This window comes from Mustela putorius, unplaced genomic scaffold, assembly GCF_011764305.1.
Source record: "Mustela putorius furo isolate JIRA1106 unplaced genomic scaffold, ASM1176430v1.1 tig00000508_pilon_pilon_pilon, whole genome shotgun sequence".
In the NCBI taxonomy this organism is placed as follows: domain Eukaryota; kingdom Metazoa; phylum Chordata; class Mammalia; order Carnivora; family Mustelidae; genus Mustela; species Mustela putorius.
The window spans coordinates 4,095,924-4,119,130 of NW_025421402.1; the positions used below are offsets into that span (position 1 = coordinate 4,095,924).

General features: G+C 39.6%; 2 protein-coding genes across 6 annotated transcripts in view; both read left to right on the forward strand.

Annotated features, from left to right (window-relative positions):
- The first annotated feature begins 5,549 nt into the window (after positions 1 to 5,549).
- ZC3H11A (zinc finger CCCH-type containing 11A) overlaps positions 5,550 to 23,207 on the forward strand; it is a 42,627-nt gene continuing 24,969 nt past the window's right edge. The window contains exons 1-6 of one of the 5 annotated variants that reach the window (XM_045081035.1): positions 5,557 to 5,687; positions 6,172 to 6,374; positions 11,497 to 11,550; positions 12,939 to 12,998; positions 21,217 to 21,415; positions 22,735 to 22,854. In XM_045081035.1, coding sequence (XP_044936970.1) covers positions 21,362 to 21,415; positions 22,735 to 22,854 — 174 coding nt within the window. In that variant the 5' untranslated portion in view covers positions 5,557 to 5,687; positions 6,172 to 6,374; positions 11,497 to 11,550; positions 12,939 to 12,998; positions 21,217 to 21,361. Of the gene's footprint in view, positions 5,688 to 6,171; positions 6,480 to 11,496; positions 11,551 to 12,088; positions 12,999 to 21,216; positions 21,416 to 22,734; positions 22,855 to 23,207 lie in introns of those variants that run through there. The other 4 variants (XM_045081036.1, XM_013058166.2, XM_004756369.3 and 1 more) reach the window with 4 other exon arrangements.
- Positions 6,479 to 11,933, forward strand: ZBED6 (zinc finger BED-type containing 6). Its single transcript, XM_013058163.2, has one exon. It carries the CDS (start codon positions 7,403 to 7,405, stop codon positions 10,343 to 10,345), a length of 2,943 nt encoding a protein of 980 aa, XP_012913617.1. The 5' UTR covers positions 6,479 to 7,402; the 3' UTR covers positions 10,346 to 11,933.

Consider the following 23,207-nt stretch of genomic DNA (forward strand, 5'->3'; position numbering starts at 1 on the left):
TGATTTCGTTTTGGTAAGCTGAATTTAAAATGACTCTGAAACATGCAAATGAAGATTCCTGTAGGCAGCTGGACGGCGATCTGGGTCAGAGATACAGGTCTGAGTCACCACATGAAATTAATTCATAGTTGAAACCAAAGAAAGGGATGGATAACCCAGAGACAGAATGCAGTATGAGAAAAGATGAGGGCTGAGGACTGAATCCTGGAAAACACCAACGATTAAGTGAGAGACAGAGAAAGAGGAACATGCAAAAAGACTAGAGAACAGGCAGCCAGAGAATCTGGAAGGAAACCAAGGTCCAATTTTGTTCTTTAAACTATGGGAGGGGGAGTTTAAAGAAAGTAAAAAGAGCGGTGCCTGGGTGGCACAGTCCATTAAGCATCCGACTCCTGATTTTGGCTCTGGTCATGATCTCAAGGTCTTGAGATCAGTTCTACTATCAGTGTGCTTGGGATTCTCTCCCTCTCTCTCCCTCTTCCCCTCCCCTGACCTTCTGGCATGCGCACGCGTACACTCTCTGTCTAAAAAAAAAAAAAAAGAAAAGAAAAGAAAAGAAAAAAAAATGGTGACTGAGTGTCAAATGATTGTATAATGATTTGGAGTTGTATAGACGTGGGTGTGAAGCCTGACTTTGCTATTCACTAGCAATGACCCTTGGAGTCATTGCTAGAACTTTGTGTTTGTAAAAGAAGGTTAATGATAATTACTTATCCAATAGTAATAGATAATAGTAGTCATCTAACAGTAATTTTGAGGATTCAATTGAATGATGTATATAAAGAAACTGTGACACATGATAAACTGTCAGTATAAGCTGGTTACTAAGAAGAAGAAAAACAGGCCCTGAGAAGGAGCCATTCAATATAAAACTTGACCCCACTGTAGTAATTTCAGAGAAGCCATGAGACTGTAAATCTGAATGAAATACACTGAATAGTGTATGTGGAGGTGAAAAAGTAGCCAAGAACGTTGGCAATTAAAATAAGATGAGAGGGGGCACCTGGGTGTCTCAGTGGGTTAAGCCTCTGCCTTCGGCCCGGGTCATGATCCCAGGGTCCTGGGATCGAGCCCCACATCGGGCTCTCAGCTCAGCAGGAAGCCTGCTTCCTCCTCTCTCTCTCTGCCTGCCTCTCTGCCTACTGACTACTTGTGATCTCTCTCTCTGTCAAATAAATAAATAAAATCTTTTAAAAAAAAATAAAAAATAAAATAAGATGAGAGGGGTGCCTGGGTGACTCAGTGGGTTGGGCCTCTTCCTTCGGCTCAGGTCATGATCTCGGGGTCCTGGGATCGAGCCCTGCATCAGGCTCTCTGCTTGGCAGGGAGCCTGCTTCCCCCTACCCCCTCCCTGCCTACCTCTTTGCCTACTTGTGATCTCTCTCTCTGTCAAATAAATAAATAAAATCTTAAAAAAAAAAGATATGATGAGAAATTAGGTGTGCCAGTGAAATATAAGGAATTGAGCATGAGACTTCCTCACCATCCAATTTCTCTTTTTATTTACTTATTTTTTAAACATTTTGTTTATTGGGGCGCCTGGGTGGCTCAGTGGGTTAAGCCTCTGCCTTCGGCTCAGGTCATGATCTCAGGGTCCTGGGATCGAGCCCCTCATCGGGCTCTCTGCTCAGCAGGGAGCCTGCTTCCCTGCCCTCTCTCTCTGCCTGCCTCTCTGCCTGCTTGTGATCTCTGTCTGTCAAATAAATAAAATCTTTTAAAAAAATAAACATTTTGTTTATTCATTCATCTAACAGAGAGAGAGAAAGATCATAAGCAGGCAGAGAGAGAGGGGGAAGAAGGCTCCCTGATGAGCAGAGAGCCTGATGGGGCGCTTGATCCCAGGACCCTGAGATCATGACCAGAACCAAAGGCAGAGGCATAACCCACTGAGCCACCCAGGTGCCCCCAGTTTTTCTTTTTAAATAGAAGGGGGGGGGGTCTTGTTTCTACTCTTTGGGGAACAATTATAGAGAGACAAGTTTAAAATACAAGGGACTGAACATCACTATTTCAGTCTTCCTGAGACACGACTTTGCACACTTTCTACCTTTCTACAAACTTTCTACCATTTTGTTCCTGTTCCAAACCTTTGAAGAACCCCTATTGTCTAAAGAATATTATTCAAATGCCTTCCCGACATTCAAGGTCTTCCAAATTCTTACTCCCACCTACTTTTACAACGTTCTCTCTTTCTCTAACCTGGGGACACCTCCAGTTGAATTTCTTTTTTTTTTTTTTTTTAAGATTTTATTTATTTATTTGACAAACAGAGATCACAAGTAGGCAGAAAGGCAGGCAGAGAGGGAGAGCATGGGAAGCAGGCTGCCTGTGGAGCAGAGAGCCTGATGCAGAGCTTGATCCCAGGACTCTGGGATCATGACCTGAGCCGAAGGCAGAGGCTTTAACCCACTGAGCCACCCAGTTGAATTTCTTTCCTCACCCGTTCAAGGCGTTTCCTTACATAGCTTCTTTCCTTGTCTTCACCTACCTCTCACTGCTGGTCTATGTTCAGGCAACTCAAGTCCTACTCCCTCCAGAAAGCATGTCCTGAAACACTGTACTTTTCCATGGCTACCTTCTCCTTTCTCAGACCAGCCCACAAAGTGATTTCTGTTGTTGCTGTTTTGTTTGGATTAGCTCCCAAGTTGAAGAATCAGAAATTTTCACATAAAACTCTGAATTTCCAGTTTCTCTTTAAAAGCATGAAGATGTGGTGATGTGGTGACAGTGAGTCTGCATCCCCCCTGGCAAGAATGGGCTGTAGTTCATGGTAACAGCTGGCCCTTTGGCTAGGGCACGGACTCCAAGTTTTTCCTTGCAGCTGCTCACCATACCCATATACACATGTGCCTGGCTCGTCTAAGTATTTGAGTTTACAACGCCAAGTCTAAACCATGGCTGGACACTTGCTCTGTGCTACTTGGTGGTTATTTAGCTTTATATTTATCACATCTTCCAGAAACTTCCAGATGGACATTTCCACACCTTAGGCCCATTTGCGATCCCCCACAAAGCCTACCACAGCAACCTAAACATAGGAGTATAGTTAGTGTAAGGTAATTGAGGATGATGAGGATGAATACTGGTCTGTCTTTTCTTAAATAACCCATCACCCAGTAAAACCAGTTACCCCATTCCAAAATTAAACACCAAGGAAAAAAGTTCCATATAAGTAAATAAAACCACCTAAGAACACACTGGGGGTGAAGGGGGGAAGGCAGTCTACGAAGGTTGATTTCAGTGAAACCAGTTGTGGTCTTGTAGCTAGAGCAAGATGCTGAAATTTATGTGTTTAAAGTTTCTTGCTACAAGACTCTGTTGGTCCTTATTTTCTCCCTCATGACAGACAGCTGAGCCCCAAAGGCAGGAAGGAGAAGAGGAGAAATGATGGATACTGGTAATCTACACTGAGTTGGAGACATGTAGGTGTAGAACTGGCTTTCAAGAATACTCCTGTTATCCACTGTGTGGACTCATCTGGCATTATGACCCAAAGTCATAGGGCCAGAGGTCAGATCTTGATGTAAGGGCATATAGATTATGGAGGAGAGACAAGGTTTGAAATGTATGGAGGCAGAAGCTAGTCTGTGGAAAATTCTTTCAATCACCGCACTTATAAAATTGTCAGTGGAAGACTCAGTTATCACTAATACCCGCTATGGTAGCAAGCATCCAAGATAGGCCCCAGTGATCACTACCTCACATTATTCATACCTTGCTGAAACAAACTCAGAACAGCCTTACAGTGGAATGAGAACTGTTAAAAATAATAAGGTAGGCCTCTAACCCCTGATGACCACTAAAAGATATTCAAGATACACTGTACAGTGGGGGAAAAAAAGCAAACTGCAAAACAATATGGATAGTATGGATAGTTTAACTCATTCATATCTTAAAAATACTGTATTTCTGGGGCGCCTGGGTGGCTCAGCGGGTTAAAGCCTCTGCCTTCGGCCCAGGTCATGATCCCAGGACCCTGGGATCGGGCCCCGCATCGGGCTCTCTGCTCAATGCAGAGCCTGCTTCTCTCTCTCTCTCGCTGCCTGCCTCTCTGCCTACTTGTGTTCTCTGTCAAATAAATAAATAAAATCTTTAAAAAAAAAAATACTGTATTTCTTTCATTCTAAAGCATGTAACCTTTCAACTTTTAATACCTCTGATTAATGAATGTCCCATCAGAGTTTAATTGGCTGGGGGTGTTTTTTGTTTTTGTTTTGTCTTAGAGTTCTATAAAATAAGATGTGTCTTACTGCTTTAGATTTGATGAAATATGATGAACTATAGTATGTCTATCATAACAGAACTGCAGCTCCCAAAGCCCTGGGCTGAAAAACCCTTCAGCTGTTTGGCTAGCCTTCTGCTAAACTGAAAAACCCTAGGTATTGTGGCACAGACAGAAACTGGTTATCAGGAACCTGTTTGTTAGGCCTGGTTGACATGGCAATCACCGAGTATTGTCCTAGAAGTCAGAGACTGGGGCTAGGATTCTAATGTGTCCTCTCACTTTGAAAGGAGGTAAAAGCCCAAGTGTGAGGAGACCCCAGACTGCTCTGAGTGGTACTGGCTGAGGCTCCCACACCGAGCTGGTATCTGGCAGAACAAGCCTTGGGAGGAAATAAAAGGTGCCTGGAGTCCCACCTGCTTTACCGTCAACCGTATGCTTTCTTAGTGACAGAACTGTATCCTTTATCCATGTTGGGTACCATGTTGTCACACAAGCAAGTTTTTTTGAGCCACTAACCCAGCAGGGATCTTAGGCTCCTACTGGATCAGAGTAGTAGATTCAGGCATATTTGCATACAAAAACGTTAGAAAGAATATATGCTAAATTAGTGAGAGATCATTTTGCAGGAATGAAATCAATGGAGAGTTAAATGTTCTATGGTTGCGTATTAAAAAATTTAAAAAACATATGTATTACTTTTATAAGCAGAGGAAAAAAAGGTAAACACATTCAAATTTTAAAGTACAGAACAATGTTAATAATGAAGGAGGCAGGCGACGACTGGTTTTTTTCCCTCTTCCTACTCCAACACCCACGAACCTTGTAATGAGCATGAATTATTTTTTCAATACAAAAATTTGTTTTAATAAATAAAAGAAATTCCCCCAAGCCCAATTTTGCCTCTTCAAATAAAAATAAAGGCACAAATCCTTCAACATTGCATAGGAAAAGTAGTTTATATCTAAATGAAAATTATATATGGTTCAGGTGATTTATTCATGAACCAAATTCTACAGGGGCTTACTGTCTGGTAGACACTGTTCCCGCGGCTTTCTTGCTTATCGCCTCATTTGATTAAAAAACTTTTTAAAACCAAAGACAGTTACAAGAAACCCGTAAATTTCTAAAAACGCGTTCTCCCCAAAACGAAGACACCCTACGTCGTAACGCCTCCCCTCTCACGTGACCCTATGACCCAGGGAAGCCATCTTAAGCATCGCCTCATAGAGGAAACTACAATTCCCAGAATCCTCTCGCATTGCGTCGTGCTGGCACTTTTACTGGCCGGGTCTTAGAGCTGAGCCCGTAGCCAGGCGCCATCTTTGACGCTGGCAGTCTTGGATTTCTGCTGGTGTTGCTGCTGTGAGGACGGCGGGCGGCAGCGGCTAAGAAAGAAGAAAGACGTGGCAGCAAGCGGGAGTCGGGGACAGTGTCGGCGGTTCGGTAAAGTTTCTGTTCTCTGGTAACTAGACCCGTTTTTTGATTCCCGGTGGCTCGGGGCAAGGGAGGTGGGGGAGAGGGCGAGGGGAGTGGCCGCGGCCTCCCCTCGCCCCTGGGTTGCGGCCTAGCCCGGGAAGTCTGAGCGGGTCTTTAGGCCCAGCGGTAACGACCCTCCTCCCCCACCTCCCGCCCGCAGCCCTCGCCGGGGCGAGCTGGGAGCCCGGGGCTCCCGTTCCCACTTCCATCCACCCCTCCCCCCCTGCACCCCACCCCCACGGCGCCTGCTCCTTTCCCAACAACCTTCTTCCCCTCCCCCACATCCGGTGTTGGCGAAACCGTAGGAGCCGGGAGCAGCCCCGGAAAGCCGACTTGTTCCCCGTCTCCCGGAGAGAGAACTGACACTAGATTGCTTTCTTCGCGACACTTTCCCTAGTTTAGCGGACCCCCACTGCCTAAATCAAACTGAGTGCCAGGAGCTGAATTTACCTACTCTCATTCCTCTCCAGGGTCCCACTACTTGGGAGATACTCTCAAACTCCACATACTGAAAGCCACCGACCTAAATCCGGTATCCTACACCCCTTCCCTACCTTAATTAACTCCCACCCCAGCCCTCCGCATCGGAGTCAAGAACAACAGGGACACTTCCGTTCTCCTTGTAGGATTGATGAAATCGTAATGAAGACCACCCCCTAAAGTCCCATAATCGGTGCGGATTCCTATGGGGAAGGCCCATGTTGTTGACATCTTGCAGGCCTTGGTTCTGGACCTTGAGAAGGAGGCTGTGGAACTAGTGATAGCGATGCTTTTTAGGGTAAATGTATGTAGGTATTGGGGGAAGGGGAGGGATAACCGAAAAGGAATGAAAGTGGTTTAAAGCTCAAATTTCAGTTTTTGCTGTTTATATAGAGTTCAACTCATGAGTTACTCATTTACAGGCAGTAAAGGTTCTCCAGTCTAAAAATGTCTGAAAACTAAATTTGGATTAACTCTTGATACAAACAGTAAATTGAAAATGCAGCTTGTGACCCAAATTTTTATTCTCAAAACACTTTTTTTTTAGCCATCCACATTTTTAAAAATTGTGTTATTTTTATTTAGAGCTGAAAGGGCTCAACTAGCATTTGCTGTTAATGACCAGTATGTGGAGTCTGCTTTATATTCCCAGAATTGATTTTTTGGGTTGTATTGTCAAATCACAGTCCTAAATGATGAATGTTGAATGATGCACTATGTTTTTGTTTAAGTGAAATTTCCTGAAAATAATTTCAGAATTAAGGGAAATTGATGTCGCTACCATGACACATCATTAAAATATATATTTTTAAAGCTGAAGGCATTTCAAGGAGATGTAGTTCTTGATGAAGCAGAAAGAACGTGGGCCTGGGATTTGGAAGACCTGGCTTCTAGCTGCTACTAACTCTGACTCTGGGAAAGTGCACCTCAAGTTGTTGTTTTCTATAACATGAAGAGATTGGACTATTTGAAATCAGATTCAGAACTCAGAAGTTGGAAGGGATCATAAAGCCCTCTAAGAAAAGAGTTTGGGAATGTTCTCCATTGCTGTCACTTTTCCTCCAAAAATAACCTGGCTTGGAAGTCATTGTTTCAAAGGGAATTTGATTCCCCATAGAAATTGGAGACGAGGTAATGCAATTAGAGAGGAACAGCTGTATTTCTACTTGAGTAATAAACCCACTAACAGATTCTGGTACGAATTTTGGAGACACAAAGAGAATGAGTGTATGTACCTTAAGTGTACCAGTTTCCTCACTCTCTTCTGGAAGACGATGCAGCACTTTTAGTGGTGCTGGGATTCTGGGATGTGTTCCTATTAATTCTAATACAGATGAAGAAGATGTGTTAGAGGGAAAGATGGTGGCAGAAGGAATGGATAAAGAGGCAAAATTGCCTGCTAAAAAGAAAAGAAAGAAGGGCTTACGGATTAAGGGGAAAAGGCGAAGAAAAAAACTGCTTCTCGCGAAAAAGTTCAGTAAAGATTTGGGATCTGGGAGGCCTGTTGCAGATGCCCCCGCTTTATTAACTTCCAGTGCCCATGAGCAGGATGAAGAAAGTCTTTTTGAGAACAATATAGAAAAACAGATCTATCTACCTAGTACCAGAGCCAAGACCTCCATTGTATGGCACTTCTTTCATGTCGACCCCCAGTATACCTGGAGGGCTATTTGTAACCTCTGTGAAAAAAGTGTTAGCAGGGGTAAACCAGGCAGCCATCTGGGGACATCTACGCTACAACGACATCTGCAGGCAAGGCATTCACCTCACTGGACCAGGGCCAACAAATATGGAGTCACTAGTGGGGAAGAGGATTTTACTTTGGATGTGCCTTTATCTCCCTCTTCTGCTGGAAGCAATGGAAGCTTTGAATATATGTCTACTGATCCATTAGATGAAAACAGAATGGGTAAGAAACGTGATAAATCAGTGTCTGATGCCCTGAGGGCAGAAAGAGGGAGATTTCTCATCAAAAGTAATATTGTCAAGCATGCCTTAATTCCTGGAACAAGAGCCAAGACATCTGCAGTTTGGAATTTTTTTTATACTGATCCTCAGCACATCTCAAGAGCTGTGTGTAATATATGTAAAAGAAGTGTGAGCCGGGGTAGGCCAGGTTCTCACTTAGGAACTTCAACACTTCAACGACACCTGCAGGCCACACATCCCATCCATTGGGCTGTTGCCAACAAAGACAGTGGTGCAGTTGGAAATGGATTAGATGAGGGAGAGACTGAGAGAAATGATCTCTTAAGAGATCCCCTGCATGGAGAGAAGTCTACAGGCAGCCACGATTTAACAGCTGAGGACCTTAGTGACTCAGATTCAGATGAACCTCCTGTGTTAGAGGTTGAAAATAGTAGAAGATGTGAGAGTCCTATTCCTGTTGCAGAGCAAGATACTCTGACACATGCACAGGAGAGAGAAACGACATATTCTGAAAATTCAGTCTCAAGTCAAATAAGTCAGGCAATTATTCAGATGATCGTGGAGGATATGCATCCTTACAACTACTTCTCAACCCCAGCCTTTCAGAGGTTCATGCAGATTGTGGCCCCAGACTATAGGTTACCATCTGAGACTTACTTTTTCACAAAGGCTGTACCTCAATTATACGATTGGGTCAGAGAAAAAATTTTCTTAACTTTGGAGAATGTTCAAAGCCAAAAGATCCACCTGACTGTGGACATATGGACCCATGACCCATCCACTGACTATTTCATCGTGACTGTGCACTGGGTCTCTTTGGAAACTGCACCTTCCAGTAATGGCAGGATCCCTAATTTCAGAAAGTGGGCAGTACTTTGTGTAACAGGGTTGGCCAAAGACTGCTTGATAACCAACATTTTACAAGAACTAAATGACCAGATTGGTTTGTGGCTTTCTCCTAATTTCCTCATTCCTAGCTTTATTGTTTCCGATAATTCCTCTAACGTGGTACATGCAATCAAAGATGGAGGTTTTACCCATGTGCCGTGCTTCCTGCATTGTTTAAATATAGTCATTCAGGACTTTTTTTGTGAGCACAAAAGCATTGAGAATATGTTAGTAGCTGCTAGGAAAACCTGTCATCATTTTAGTCATTCAGTCAAGGCCCGTCAGATTCTGCAGGAGTTTCAAAATGATCATCAGCTTCCGTGGAAGAATTTGAAGCAGGATGAAACTGGCCATTGGATTTCTACCTTTTATATGTTAAAATGGCTCTTGGAGCATTGCTACTCAGTTCACCATAGTCTGGGTAGAGCTAGTGGGGTTGTGCTCACCTCACTTCAGTGGACTTTAATGACTTATGTTTGTGATATTCTTAAACCATTTGAGGAAGCCACCCAGAAAGTGAGTGTCAAGACCACAGGATTGAACCAGGTGCTCCCCCTAATCCATCATCTGCTCCTTTCTCTGCAGAAACTCAGAGAAGATTTTCAAATAAGAGGTATTACCCAGGCACTCAATCTGGTGGACAGTTTATCTCTGAAACTTGAAACTGATACCCTACTGAGTGCCATGCTTAAATCCAAGCCCTGTATCTTGGCTGCTTTGTTAGATCCTTGCTTTAAAAACAGTTTGGAAGACTTTTTCCCTCAAGGTGCTGATTTAGAAACTTATAAGCAGATCCTTGCAGAAGAAGTTTGCAATTACATGGAATCTTCAGAGGTGTGCCATATTGCAACGTCAGATGCTTCTGGTCCCCCAGCCATTGTAGGAGCTGATTCGTTTACCTCATCTATAAGAGAAGGCACCTCCAGTTCAGGGTCTTTTGATAGCTCAGCTGTAGATAATGTTGCCATTGGAAGCAAAAGCTTCATGTTTCCTTCCGCCATAGCAGTAGTGGATGAATACTTCAAAGAGAAGTATTCAGATATCTCAGGAGGTGGTGACCCTTTGATTTACTGGCAGAGGAAGGTGAGCATATGGCCAGCTTTGACCCAAGTTGCCATTCAATATCTAAGCTGCCCCATGTGTAGTTGGCAGTCCGAATGTATCTTTACTGCAAATAGCCAGTTTCATCCAAAACAGATCGTGAGCCTGGACTTTGACAATATAGAACAGCTGATGTTTTTGAAAATGAACTTGAAAAATGTTAACTATGATTATTCTACATTGGTTCTGAGCTGGGATCCTGGGAATGAAGTTATTCAAAGCAATGAAAAAGAAATATTACCTTAATTTCTTTTTCCGTTTTCCATTTGAAATGGGCAACTTGTTCCTATGTTACTGTATCTGAATTGCTATAGTTGTTATATATAGTTATACTAATTATTCTTCATACACAAATCTGGGGAAACCTGAAAACACAAAACGTGCTGAAAATTCCTCAGTGGTAATAGTAATACTGGCAAAGTGAAGATTAAAAATTCCACAGTAGTAACTCAGTGTAGCTGTCTCTTGAAATTTTGTTTATACCAATTAAGAGAGAAAAGATATTTTTTGACCTAAAAAAATATAGTGCAGCATTGAAAGGCTTTAGGCTATTTCTGGCTGGTAGATTAAACTTGTAATTGGTTTTAAGTAAAAATTTCTCCCATCATGAGAAGTTTGATTGCTCTGAAACCAATGAAATTGAGGGAAAAAAGTATCCTAAGCTGTTTATTCCTCCCCCTTGCTCCCATTTTTCTGTTTCTTTAAAATCCCTGATCCATACTTACAGCTTGGCAAAAACAAAGTGAAATTTGGAAATTTCTGATTGCCTCCTCATACTGGTCAGCTTTATCATTTCAACTTACTGAGTGTGATAGAGTTACCCTTTATATTTAGGATTGGATCTGTGCAAAAGGAAAACATTAGAAAACAGTAAAAAAAAATTACTTTTAGTTTTTGAATTGCCTTTTTTAACCTTTAGAAAATAGTATAAAAACAACAAAAGATTGTATGGGAACTTTTTACAAATGTATGGGCAAATGACATTAAAAAAGTTTACAAAAATTGAAATTGGAGTAAAAGCCCCAGGAGCATACTTTTGACAAATACCGTGTCCATTTCCCAAAGAATGTTTCTCTAGTTTTAAGTGATCTTAAATGTCTTTAAATATATATGCTGAATAATCCATAATGCTGTATTCTTAACTGTGAGATTGTTTTTTGGCTTTTAATCTTAGCTAAACATAAGCACTCAATATTTTCAGATTTTAGGATTCATTACCTCACTGGTAAAATGAGAGAATTGATCTCAGTGATCTTTAAAGTCCCTTTCCACTCTTAAAGTATGTTTCTGTGGTTGAGTGGGAGGCCAGAAAATGATGACTTTTAGTAAAAGTCTATTACAAGTTTCAGACTGAATAACTAATGTGAGATCCCAATTTTTCCTTTTTTTCATTTTAGATTTGGGGATATTCCCTGCCCAAAAATTTCCTGGAAAATTGACTAGTATTAAGTGTGAGTAAAAGGTGTCCACTTTTTTTTAAGTTTCGATTTTAGTTTTGTCTTGGATAGTATTTGGCAAGATTTAGCCTAGAAATTATGTAGTATTTATTACATGAGAATCAAAATTGCTTTGTTACGGGGCTGGTTTCAAAATTTAGAACTCATTTCTATGTATCAAAATCGTTTTTTGTTTTTGTTTTTTGGGTTTTTTGTTTTTTGGTTTTTTTTTTTTTTTTAAATTCTTAAATGGTAAATGTACCATTGTGAAATGAAATTTCAACTCCAAAAGTTTACCCTTTTACTAACTGGAGTAAATGAATAATTACAAAGTCTTTAGTTGAGCCATCACTTGTGGGGGGAAAAAAAAAAAAAAAAGAAAAAGAAACCAGGCTGCATAAGCAAGCCTTTTGCAGGGCCAATATTGAATGTCATGCCAGTGACACTGGAAGAAAAAGTCTTCCCTTAGATAGAAGCTTTCTGTATTTTGACAGCGCCAGTTCAGGATGGCTATAATGCTGCTCTGCCTTCTACAGCTTGCTGCACCACTCTGTAGTTACTCGATAACTATACGTTTCTATCTTTTTTGGTTAAACACTCCCTGAGATGATAAATATGATAATGATGTACATACATCCGTATTATACACATTGATTCATGTGTAAGGCTTTCCCTTCATGTTTCTTCTATGGGCTGGGCAAAATTTAGTGTAACCTACCGATACACGTCATGATACTTTGGTATAAGAGTAAGTTCACTATTTTTATAATGAACCCAAATCTGAAGGCTTTTGTAGTGTGTTTTAAAAGGGAAAACTTACCCAGATGTTTTATTTCTACACATTTGTGTATATGTGTGTGTGTGTGTATAAGCCAGTTAGTATATATGTATATGTATATTATATACATAAAACACTTTATATTTTTTCATACAAGTATGTATGCTTTTATTATACAGATAATAAAGATGGGGGAAGGTTTCTGTTTTTTTCTTAATAGGTGAAGAAATCTTGAAGACCAGAAATTGGATCTTATTGAATTTTGGTGTTCTTTTTCTTTTTTCTTTTTCTTCTTTCTTTTTAAATTCTATTGTTCGGCTATGGAAGATGGATTTTTTTTTTTTTTCCCAATAATCCTTTGACTCTGAAGTTCATCTTTAAATGAACTCTGTTTTTGTTGGTTTTTATTTTTGTTTTTGTTTTTGAGGAGATAACTAAGCCTAGCTGTCTCCAGTCTGACAAAGGTTATTCGAATGGACTTAATCTCCCAGTAGTTGGGAGATGTTTTAAAAACACGCCCTGTGTTTGAATTGTGGCTGAGAGGTTTCCTTGGCAATGTGAGGAGGAAAATTCTTTCTGCCCCATTATTATTAATTCATGGATTGAGTGTTGGTTCGACCTACAGGCGTAATAGATTGGAACTCAGTGAAGACACAGAGGTTCCTGTTGAGAGCAACCAGCTAATGTAAGTGCGGGAATGGGTTTTTTCTCATTAAAGGAGTGAATATTTTTGTAATTTTAAGGTATAATTTTCCTGAATCAAGGAAAGGAATCATTGTCAAGCTCTTTTTTTCTTGTAATTACTTACAAGCTTTTGGTTTAGGGATGGAAGCATTTCCTTCCCCTCCCCCTTTTTTTGATAGTACATGCACAAAAAAGGGAAAAGCAGTATACCAAGGTAGAATCTCCCTGTGATTGCATTTCTTCCTAGGAGAGCAGTGTCTGTGTCATGGCATAGTTCCATATCCGTGCACAGAGTTGTGCCTCGTTTGTTTTGTTTAATAACAAGATGTTACTGCTTTGTATGGAAGTGCTATAGTTTAATATATCTCTCATTGATAGACATTTGGGGTTTTGCCATTAAAAATAAAAATAGCACATATTCAGTAACAGCCCTTTGTGAGTGGTTTCCCTAGAACCAGTTCTCAGATGTAAATTTGTAGAATTACAATTCTGTAAAGAGGTGTACCAGTTTACTAATTGATGATGTCTTTTTTGATTTGTAAAAGTCCTCGATATATCCTTTTTAGTAAAAATACTAATATTTGGTCATGTTGCTTATCCTTTGCTATATAACTTTTTCATTTTATGTCAAAATCTATTATTACGATTCTTGACTATGGTTTCATGATAGGAAAAGTTTTTTTTTTTCCAATCTGAGCTTATTAAAAAAAAAACCTATATAATGTTTTTTTGCAGTACTTGGATGGTTATATTTTTTATATTAAAAATGCAGGCTAGGACTACCCTATGACCCATCATTCATGCTACTATCCAAAGAACACACATATACTAATTCAAAGGGTTACGGGCACCCGATGTTCATTGCAGTATTATCTATAATCGCCAAATTATGGAAACAGCCCAAGTGTTTTATATATATATGTGTGTATGTGTGTATGTATATACACACACACACAAACAGTATACAATTAGCTGTAAGAAAGAATTAAATCTTGCCATTTGCAATGACATGGATGGAGCTAGAGTATAATGCTAAGCAAAGAGTCAGAGAAAGATACCATATGATTTCACTCATAACATGGAATTTAAGAAGCAGAACAAGCAAAGGGGAAAACGAGAGAGAGAGAAGCAAACCAAGAAACAGACTAAACTCTAGAGAACAAGCTGATGGTTACCAGAGGGGAGGTGGGTGGGATGATGAATGAAATAGGTGATGGGGATTAAGGAGTGGGGGAGTGCACTTGTGTTGAGCACTTGGTGTGGTATGGAAATGTGGAATCACTCTTGTACACCTGAAACTTAATACTAAACTGTTTGTTAACTAACTGGAATTTAAATAAAAACTTTAAAAGGTAATCTAGGTATTGTAGTTAGATGGCATTGCCTGTTGCCTCTCCTTCCCATGAGTATGTATGGTAATAAAGGTGTCAGATACTGCTTTCCTTTTTGCTGAGCACAGTTATTCAGAATCTTTTTTTTTTTTTTTTTTAAGAAAGAGAGAGAGAGAGAACATGAGTGGGGTGGAGGGGAGGGAGAAGCAGACTCCCCGCTGAGCAGGAAGCCCGGTGCAGGACTTGATTCCAAAACCCTGGGATCATGACCTGAGACGAAGGCAGATGCTTAACCAACTGAGCCACCTTATGCACTCCCAGAATCTTAGTATAGTGCTTTGGTTAGTGAGCTAAAAAGCCTCTTTGCTATCTTTGCTTTTATTCCCTTGGAACCTCTTTGTATGAAGTAAAAAAAAATTTTTTTATCAAATGGGAGGCCAGTTTTTTGGTGTTAATTTCAGATGCTACTTTTTTCACAAATCACATTTGTGGGCTTGCTTAAATTCTGTGGCTCTTACACTCATTTGAAAATACTACACTTAAATGATATATTTCACATCCCTTATAATATCAAGGAGAGTGAGGTCCTTCTAAATTTTTTTTTTTTTTAAGATTTTGTTTATTTATTTGACAGATCACTAATAGGCAGAAAGGCAGGTAGAGGGCTTGGGGGGGGAGGGGAGCAGGCTCCCTGCTGGGGCTCGATCCCAGGGCCCTGAGACTATGATCTGAGCTGAAGGCAGAGGCTTAACACATTGAGCCATCCAGGTGCCTCACTTGTAAAATTTTTCCTTATCTTTCTTGGTTATTCAAGATGATTTTACAGTTTATCAGGTTCCAGTAATAACCTATTATCACTTGATGTGATTATTTGGAGAAGTAAACTGCTTTAAGCCTCTGCTCCATTCTTTCTTCATTATCCAGATCTTCAGTGCCTTAGTAGTGTCATAGTTTTTCGGGTTTTTTTAGTGTAGGTTTGTATACTTCGTTTTCTTCCTATATATTTTATAGCTTTATTGTGAATGGGACTTTGTTACCAAGCTAGCACATAGGAAATTTACCAATTTTTAAAAATACCTTATTTTATTTTATTTTTTAGATTTTATTTACTTGATAGACAGAGATCACAAGTAGGCAGAGAGAGAAGGAGCAGGCTCCCCACAGAGCAGAGAGCCCGATGCAGAGCTCAATCCCAGGACCCCGGGACCATGACCTGAGCTGAAGGCAGAGGTTTTAACCCACTGAGCCACCCAGGTGCCCCCAAAATGCCTTATTTTAATTATGTTTTGTTGATTGCTGGATTTGCTAGTTTGCAAGCATATAATCTGCAGATACTAAATTTTTTTTGCCGCCTTCTTTCTAGTCTTTATACATTTCCTTAACTCATGTACTAGACTCTGAATGTTGGGTAATGGAGACAACAAGGGCTCTTTTTTTGTCCAGAATGAGGTCACTTCCATTGTTTACCATATTGCTTGTGCTCATGTTTTCTTTCTTTCTTTCTTTCTTTCTTTCTTTCTTTTTTTTCCTGTGTGTGTGTGTGTGTGCTCATGTTTTCTGATGATTGAGTGCATGTATGCCAGGGAGGTCACTTGTAATTTACTGAGTTTTTATCAGAACTGTATGCTGCATTTTTACCTTTTTTAAATGCTATTTTTAAATCCTTTTTTAAAATCATGTCTTCTTGGCTCCATAGCTCAGGGGTGAGAGCACTGGTTTTGTAAAAACCATGTTTTCTTTTTTGGAACTTTAAGATACCTGGGGAATCTGGGTTGCTCAGTAGGTTAACATCTGCCTTCGACTTAGGTCATGATCTTGAGGTTCTGGGATGGAGCCCCATGTCACGTTCAATGTGGAGTCTGTTTCTCCCTCTCCCTATACCCCTCCCCCTGCTCATGCTTGCTGTCTCTGTCTCTATCACATAAATAAAATCCTTAAAAAAAAAAAAGAAATTTTAAGATACCAGAGTTTTTCTTTTTATCCCCCTTTACTCATTACATTTATGAATAATGAATTTTTTTTTAATGTTAAATCACTCTTAGTCCTGGAATAAATGTTTTTTGATTATGTGATCTGATTTTTTTTTTAAATATAGTGTGGTTTGATTTGCTTTATTTTGGATTTATCAGCTGTGTCCCAAATAAGATATCCAAAGCAGTGGTTTTAAAACTTTTTAAAAAGCAGTGAAATAGTGGAAGTGAAGTTCTTTTTCTCAACCTAGTATACTCCCTTAAGTAGTTTTTACGTGAAGTATATATGGAGTATAGATGATAGACTTTTTGAGACTTTATGTCTAAAACTTCTTGCAAATCCTGAGATACTGAAATGTAATTTGAAAGGCCAAATCTAAGGGCATAATCTTCCCTTTAAATTCTGGTATGTAGCATTTTGTCTTTTGGCATGTAGAGAGTCAGGTGATGTTAGATGTCAAGTCCGATTTTCTGTTAGTCTACTTTTTCCTAGAAATCTGTATGATTCTCTCTTTATGCATTGGAATTCAAAATTCTCAGCATATCTCTGGTATAGTAAAGATGTCTTTATTTTATTTTATTTTATTTTTTAAAGCAATCTGTACACCCAACATGGGACTTGAACTGACAACCCTGAAATCAGGAGTTGCATGCTTGACTGACTAAGCCAGCCAGGCACCCCAGCAGAGATGTCTTACAAGAGATTTCCTGCCTGGCATTTAATGAACTCCTTTTGTTTTTGTATTTTAAGATTTTATTTATTTATTTGTCTGAGACAACAGGCAGAGGGAGAAAGAGTCTCCCTGCTGAGCAAGGAGCCGGATGCAGGACTCCGTCCCAGGACTCTGGGATCATGACCCAAATGAAGGCAGGTGCTTAACCCACTGAGCCACCCAAGTGTCCCTGATGAACCCCCTTTTAATTAATGATTAAAGTTTATTCAGTTTAGGGAAATTCTGTTATTTTATTATTATCTCTATCAATTTCATTCCTTTTAGAATTTCCATTGTATAGAAATTAAGTCTCCTGGAATCATTTCCATCTTCTATACCTTTTCTTTGTGTTGGTATCTTTCAGCATTCTGAGAGATATCCTGACAGTATCTTAAAATTCAGTTTTAGCGTTTTCCATCAGTTTATTGTGCTTTTACTTGTATTGAAATCTCTCTTGGGTGGCTTAGTCAGTTAAGCAACTGACTCTTGATTTCAGCTCAGGTCATGATCTCAGAATCCTGGGATCCAGCCCTGCGTTGGGCTTACCGCCCAGCAGGGCATCTGCTTTTCTTCTCTCCCCATCTTCCTCTGCCCCTCCCACTGCACACACACGCGTGCTCTATCTCTCAAGTAATTAAAAAAAAAAAATCTCTTGGGGGAAGCAAGAAATTTGAGTTTTCTTATTTTTTGAACTTTCTTTTGTTTCCAGTCTTTTTCGTAATGATATATTCATTTGTATCATTTCTTTTGGGGTGGGGAAGGGCAGAGGAAGAGGGAGAGAAAATCTGAAGCAGGCTCCATACCCAGTGTGGTACCCAATATCGAGCTTGATCTCACAACCCTGAGATCCTGACCTGAACTGAAATTGAGTCATAGGCTTAACCAACTGAACCACTCAGGACCCCTCAAGCTGTATCCTTTAAAGCTTACTGAGAACATGACAGTTTAAAGGAATTTCTCCTTTTTCCTCCATTAATTTAGGGGTGGGATCGGAGAGGGCCAGTTGCTCATCTTGGCTTCCCTACTTTTGCTATTGAAAAGTATTCATATTTTCTTGGCATCATGAATACTTTTGTTTTAACTTTTAAAGCTTAAGAAATTTATCAGTATGGGGTGCACCTGGGTGGCTCAGTCAGTTAAGCAGCTAGCTGCCATTGGCTCAGACTGTGATCTCGGCATCCTGGGATCAAGCTCTGCATTGGGCTCCCTGCTCAGCTATGAGCCCACTTCTCCCTCTTCTCCTCCTTCTCTCTCTGTCTCAAATAAAGTCCTTTAAAAAACATCTATCAGGGGTCACCTGGATGGCTCAGTGGGTTAAAGCCTCTGCCTTCAGCTCAGGTCGTGATCCCAGGGTCCTGGGATCTAGCCCCGCATCCGGCTCTCTGCTCAGCAGGGAGTCTGCTTCCTCCTCTCTCTGCTTGCCTCTCTGCCTACTTGTGATCTCTGTCTGTCAAATAAATAAATAAAATCTTTAAAAAAAAAAATCTATCAGTATGCATCTAGTTTTGAGTTGCAAACTTAAGGTAGTAGTGATTACTGTCAACTTTTTTCCTTTTTTTAAAAATCTCAGGAAAGGTATTTTGGCCATTTTCTTGAATAGCAGTTACATTCTCTCCCCCACCCCAAAAGAAAGATAACAGAAGTTCAGTGTTTAAAACAGATACATGAAGTAACTTCTGTTGAAACATTAGTAAGGCAGTGTCCATCTGCTCAGCATTCAGTCTTCATGCTCTACTTCTGGAGGGATTTTTTCAGAGCCTAATTTTTTTTTAAGGCAAAACAACAACAAACCCTAATATGCAATTCATACTGTTTTATTGCTGTTTCATAAGTAACATTTTGATTAGTAGGTTGGGGGTTCCTGAAACAGCGATGGTTTGATAGTCTTTGGGATATTGTTTTCAAGATTGAAATTGATCAGGCCACCTGAGTGGCTCAGTTGGTTATACAACTGCCTTTGGCCCAGTCTTGATCCCGGGGTCCTGGGATCAATCCCTACATGGGGTTCCCTGCTAGCAGGGGGCCTGCTTCTCCCTCTCCCTCTGCTGCTCCTGCTTGCTCTCTGTCAAATAAATAAATAAACTGATCCCTAACCTTTTTTTTGTATGTCTTTTCTAAAATATTTTTCTATTTTAAAACTTTTTCATTCTCCTCTCAATAATACTTTTACTTTTTTGCGTATATGTCATTGTAATTATTTGAATATCCTTTAGAGACTTGAGGCAATTTTTACATTTGGGGGGGCATTTTGGGTCTGTTTTTGTTTTTGTTTTTTTGAGGCAGTTTATTTAATTACCTTTTGGTGTACCCACCATTACAGAACACATTCTTTGTGTTTGGGGTCAGAGAAATCCTATTTGTGGATCAGTGGCGTGCTATTAAAGGTCCAGTCATTGTCCCATTCTGTAGTGGATCAGTGATTGGCAAGCCAGTTAAGGCAGACTTAAATTCTTTATTATATATATGTTGCCTTGTATTAGAAAATCAAATGCTTAGCCAAGCATAAAACAAAATAATAGCCACCTACAATCCTACCAACCACTCAAGTAGTAACTGTTGCTAACATTTTGGTCTTATTCTTCCACACCCTCTTGCTTCATTTTTACCAGCATTTAGTGGTGCCAGTGGTCAGGATTTTGGCTATTCTAAAAGGAATTTGCAATTCCCTAATGACATAGGATGTTGAGTATCTTTTAATACGTTCATTTACCATCTGTGTGTCATCTTAGATGAGGTGTCTATGTCTATCTTCTGCCTATTCTTTGAGTTGTTTTCTTGTTGAGTTTTAAGTGTTCTTTGTATATTTTGGATACCAGTCCTTTATGAATTATGTATTTTGCAAAGATTTTCCCCCAGTCTGTGACTTGTCTTTTAATTCTCTTAATAATGCTTCCACAGAAACCTTACCAGAAGCTCCTTTAGTGTCAGATTTTCTGGTAGTAGTTTTTTCTAGGTTTTTTCTGTTGAGTGCCTCAGAAGTCTTCTAGCCTCTACTGGTGACCTGATTTCAAAGCTGCTTCCACATTTTTAGATATTTTTTTCAGCCACACCTCATTTCCTGGTACCAAAATTTGTAATACGCTGCATATTATCACATCGCTTGGGTGTACTATAATTTTTTAAAACAGACCCCAGTTTCTGAACATTTAGATGTCTAGATGTGCTTTCATTATTAGAAGCGAAGTGGTAGTGAACTTTATGTGTATTACTACCTTGCATATTGGTTGAGTATTTACCTCAAAATAAGTTCTAGAAATAAAATTGTATGTCAGAGGGTATTGCAGATTTTAAAGGTTGTAGTATGTGTTTAATGGCAGACTCTTAATTCCTAACCTAGGTTGCTGACTTCAAGGCTGGTTTTTATTGTGGCCGCCTTTTCTTGGATTCAGATTATTAATTCGTGGGAGATATGTTTGACTTTGATTTAATTGATTTCAAGTTGTAGATCAGTGTTTCTGAAACCTGGTCTTCTGATGTATGAGTATGCAGAAACCCTTTCCACATTCTGATATGTGCTCTTATCTTGTGTTTTTACTTTCCTAGAAGCTTTCTGGAATGCTTCAGTGTGGGGCCTGGGTGTGGCAAGGGCTGAGGGTGGGGTCAGTTTGTTTTTTGTAAGCACTGCCTTACTGGAAGAATCCAGTGACCACTTCTCCTTGTTGTGATTGGTGTGCAATTACATACTTTGGCCATCTTCATTACATAGGCTAATTCTAGGGTAATTGTTTCAGTTACTCTAGTGAGGCCATTTTTCCCACCTACTTATAATTACATACTTTCAGAATAAAAATGCTTGTGAAAATATTGGGACTTCTGTCAGATTAAAAATATCTAAGTTTGTGTGGATTGTAGATTTAGCAAATACCCTTTGTAAAACAATGCTTAAGTCCCATTCGTGCTATAAAATGTAGATCGTTTATGGAGTTAGGGCTTATTTAATCTTATGCTGAAGCCATGTAACAAGCTCCATAGAGCATACAAAAGAAGGGCATAGGTGTCCTTAACAAAAGTTTTACATTATAAATGAGAATGTATAATGTTCACATAAGAATAAAATGTTAATCAGGCTTCATAAAAGCTCTAAGTAGGCAAGCATAATACAATTAAAATTTGGTTTTAACAGTGTGCTCTAAGTTGAGATGATTTAGAGGAAGAAGTTGAAAGAATTTATCTGAAATACTTTAATTCATGTCTCCTTATTTTAGGATTGCATTTTAAAGACGATTTCTCTGATTGAGTTGTCTTTTGGAAGACTAAACCCATTTCAAGAGGACTTGGAGCTGGTCCTCGCCTTGAGGAAGCAGTGGCTTATTTTCAAGAAGCCATTTCTGATATAAGGATCTACTCAGCATGCCTAATCAAGGAGAAGACTGCTATTTTTTTTTCTATTCTACATGTACCAAAGTAAGAATTGGCACCTTTAAAATCAGTTCTTTCCAGGGGCGCCTGGGTGGCTCAGTGGGTTAAAGCCTCTGCCTTCGGCTCAGGTCATGATCCCAGGGCCCTGAGATCAAGCCCCGCATCGGGCTCTCTGCTTGGCGGGGAGCCTGCTTCCTCCTCTCTCTGCCTGCCTCTCTGTCTACCTGTGATCTCTGTCTGTCAAATAAATAAATAAAATCTTTAAAATCAGTTCTTTCTGTAATTTCTCTAATAAGATCTGATAATATTTTCCCAGTATACTAAGTGTTCATGTTTTGTTTTGTTCAGCCATTTATTATCTGCTTCAGTTTTCTTAGTAGAGAATAGTACTCCTAGGAGAATTCATTATTCATCTTTTTTTCCTCTTCATTTATGTTCTTCATGTTCTATAAAAGTGAGAAAGTCCACAGCATATAGTCATCATTCACTGTTCTCTTACTGGTAATAATCATCTATTCATAATTAATAATTACCTATTAATAATTGCCCCTGTTCAGGGTGCATTTGATTTGAATTAGGAGTACTTTGGCCTGGCTTGTAAACTTTGGTTTTATTTACTTGTATTAAATGAATGGGTGGGTTGTATTGTACTTCTAGAAACTGTTGTGGGTTGAATTTGACTTTTTTCTTCAGATTTCCTGCTGAATGATAAAGCCATTCTTCTAAATATGCTTTTGTAGCATTTTTGCTTTTTCTGTCAAAACTTCCTGTTTTTCTGCTTGGTTCTTTTGCAGCTCCATTCAGATCTATCCACTCTTCTGTTCCTTTGTGACTAATTCTACACGTGTATATATTGTTAGAAAAACTTCAGAAATAACTCAGGGCTGTGTTTAAAATGATCAGTTTTGAGCAAAGCTTTGAGCATATATAGCATTGTGTTTCAGATACTGCTGTTGTAGAAGTACATAATGAAGCATGGAATTATTCTTAAAGCTTCATCTCTTTGTGATTTTCCATCAAAAGCTAGTTACACAAGTCAAGATGTATGAAATGGTTTTGAACTATAAATACATTTTTAAAGAGTACCACTTAAAATACTCCCACTTATCTTTTTCAGCCCCATTTCTGCTCATGTCACTTTATGTTGTGAAATCAAATAAAGGAAACTGTCAAGGAATAGGTCATAGGAAATTATAAATTTGTTGACCTCAGATTGTTCTTGTCTTCCATCTCTGTTTTCTACCTTGCCTGTCTTTCCTTACTCCTTTTTGTTTGTCTGGATTCCAGGACACTTTTAGGGTGCACACTTTACCTAGGATCTGTTTTGGTACCACATTTCTTTTTTGTATTCTTTCCATTTACAGGGTGACAGCTGTCCCTTCCGTCACTGTGAAGCTGCGCTAGGAAATGAAACTGTTTGCACATTATGGCAAGAGGGGCGCTGTTTTCGACAGGTGTGCAGGTTCCGGCACATGGAGATTGACGTAAGTTTTCAGTTTGTGTTATAATAAGCAGCCTGGTATTGTGATGGGCCAATAAAAAATATAGGGAGAAAGGGGCACCTGGGTGGCTCAGTTGGTTAAGATCTGGCTCTTGATTTTGGCTTAGGTCATGTTCTCAGGGTTGTGAGATCAGTCCCCATGTCGTGCTCTGCACTGGGCATGGAGCCTGCTTAAGAAATGACACCTCATATATAATGTACAGATTAAAATTTTTTTAATGATGTAATGAAGTTTTTGTTATGCTCACTTAATATCTTGATATTTTGGAGTATGAGTTGGTATCATTCTGGGAGCCAGTTCGGTAATATATCTGAAGTGTAAAAATGATATGTGTG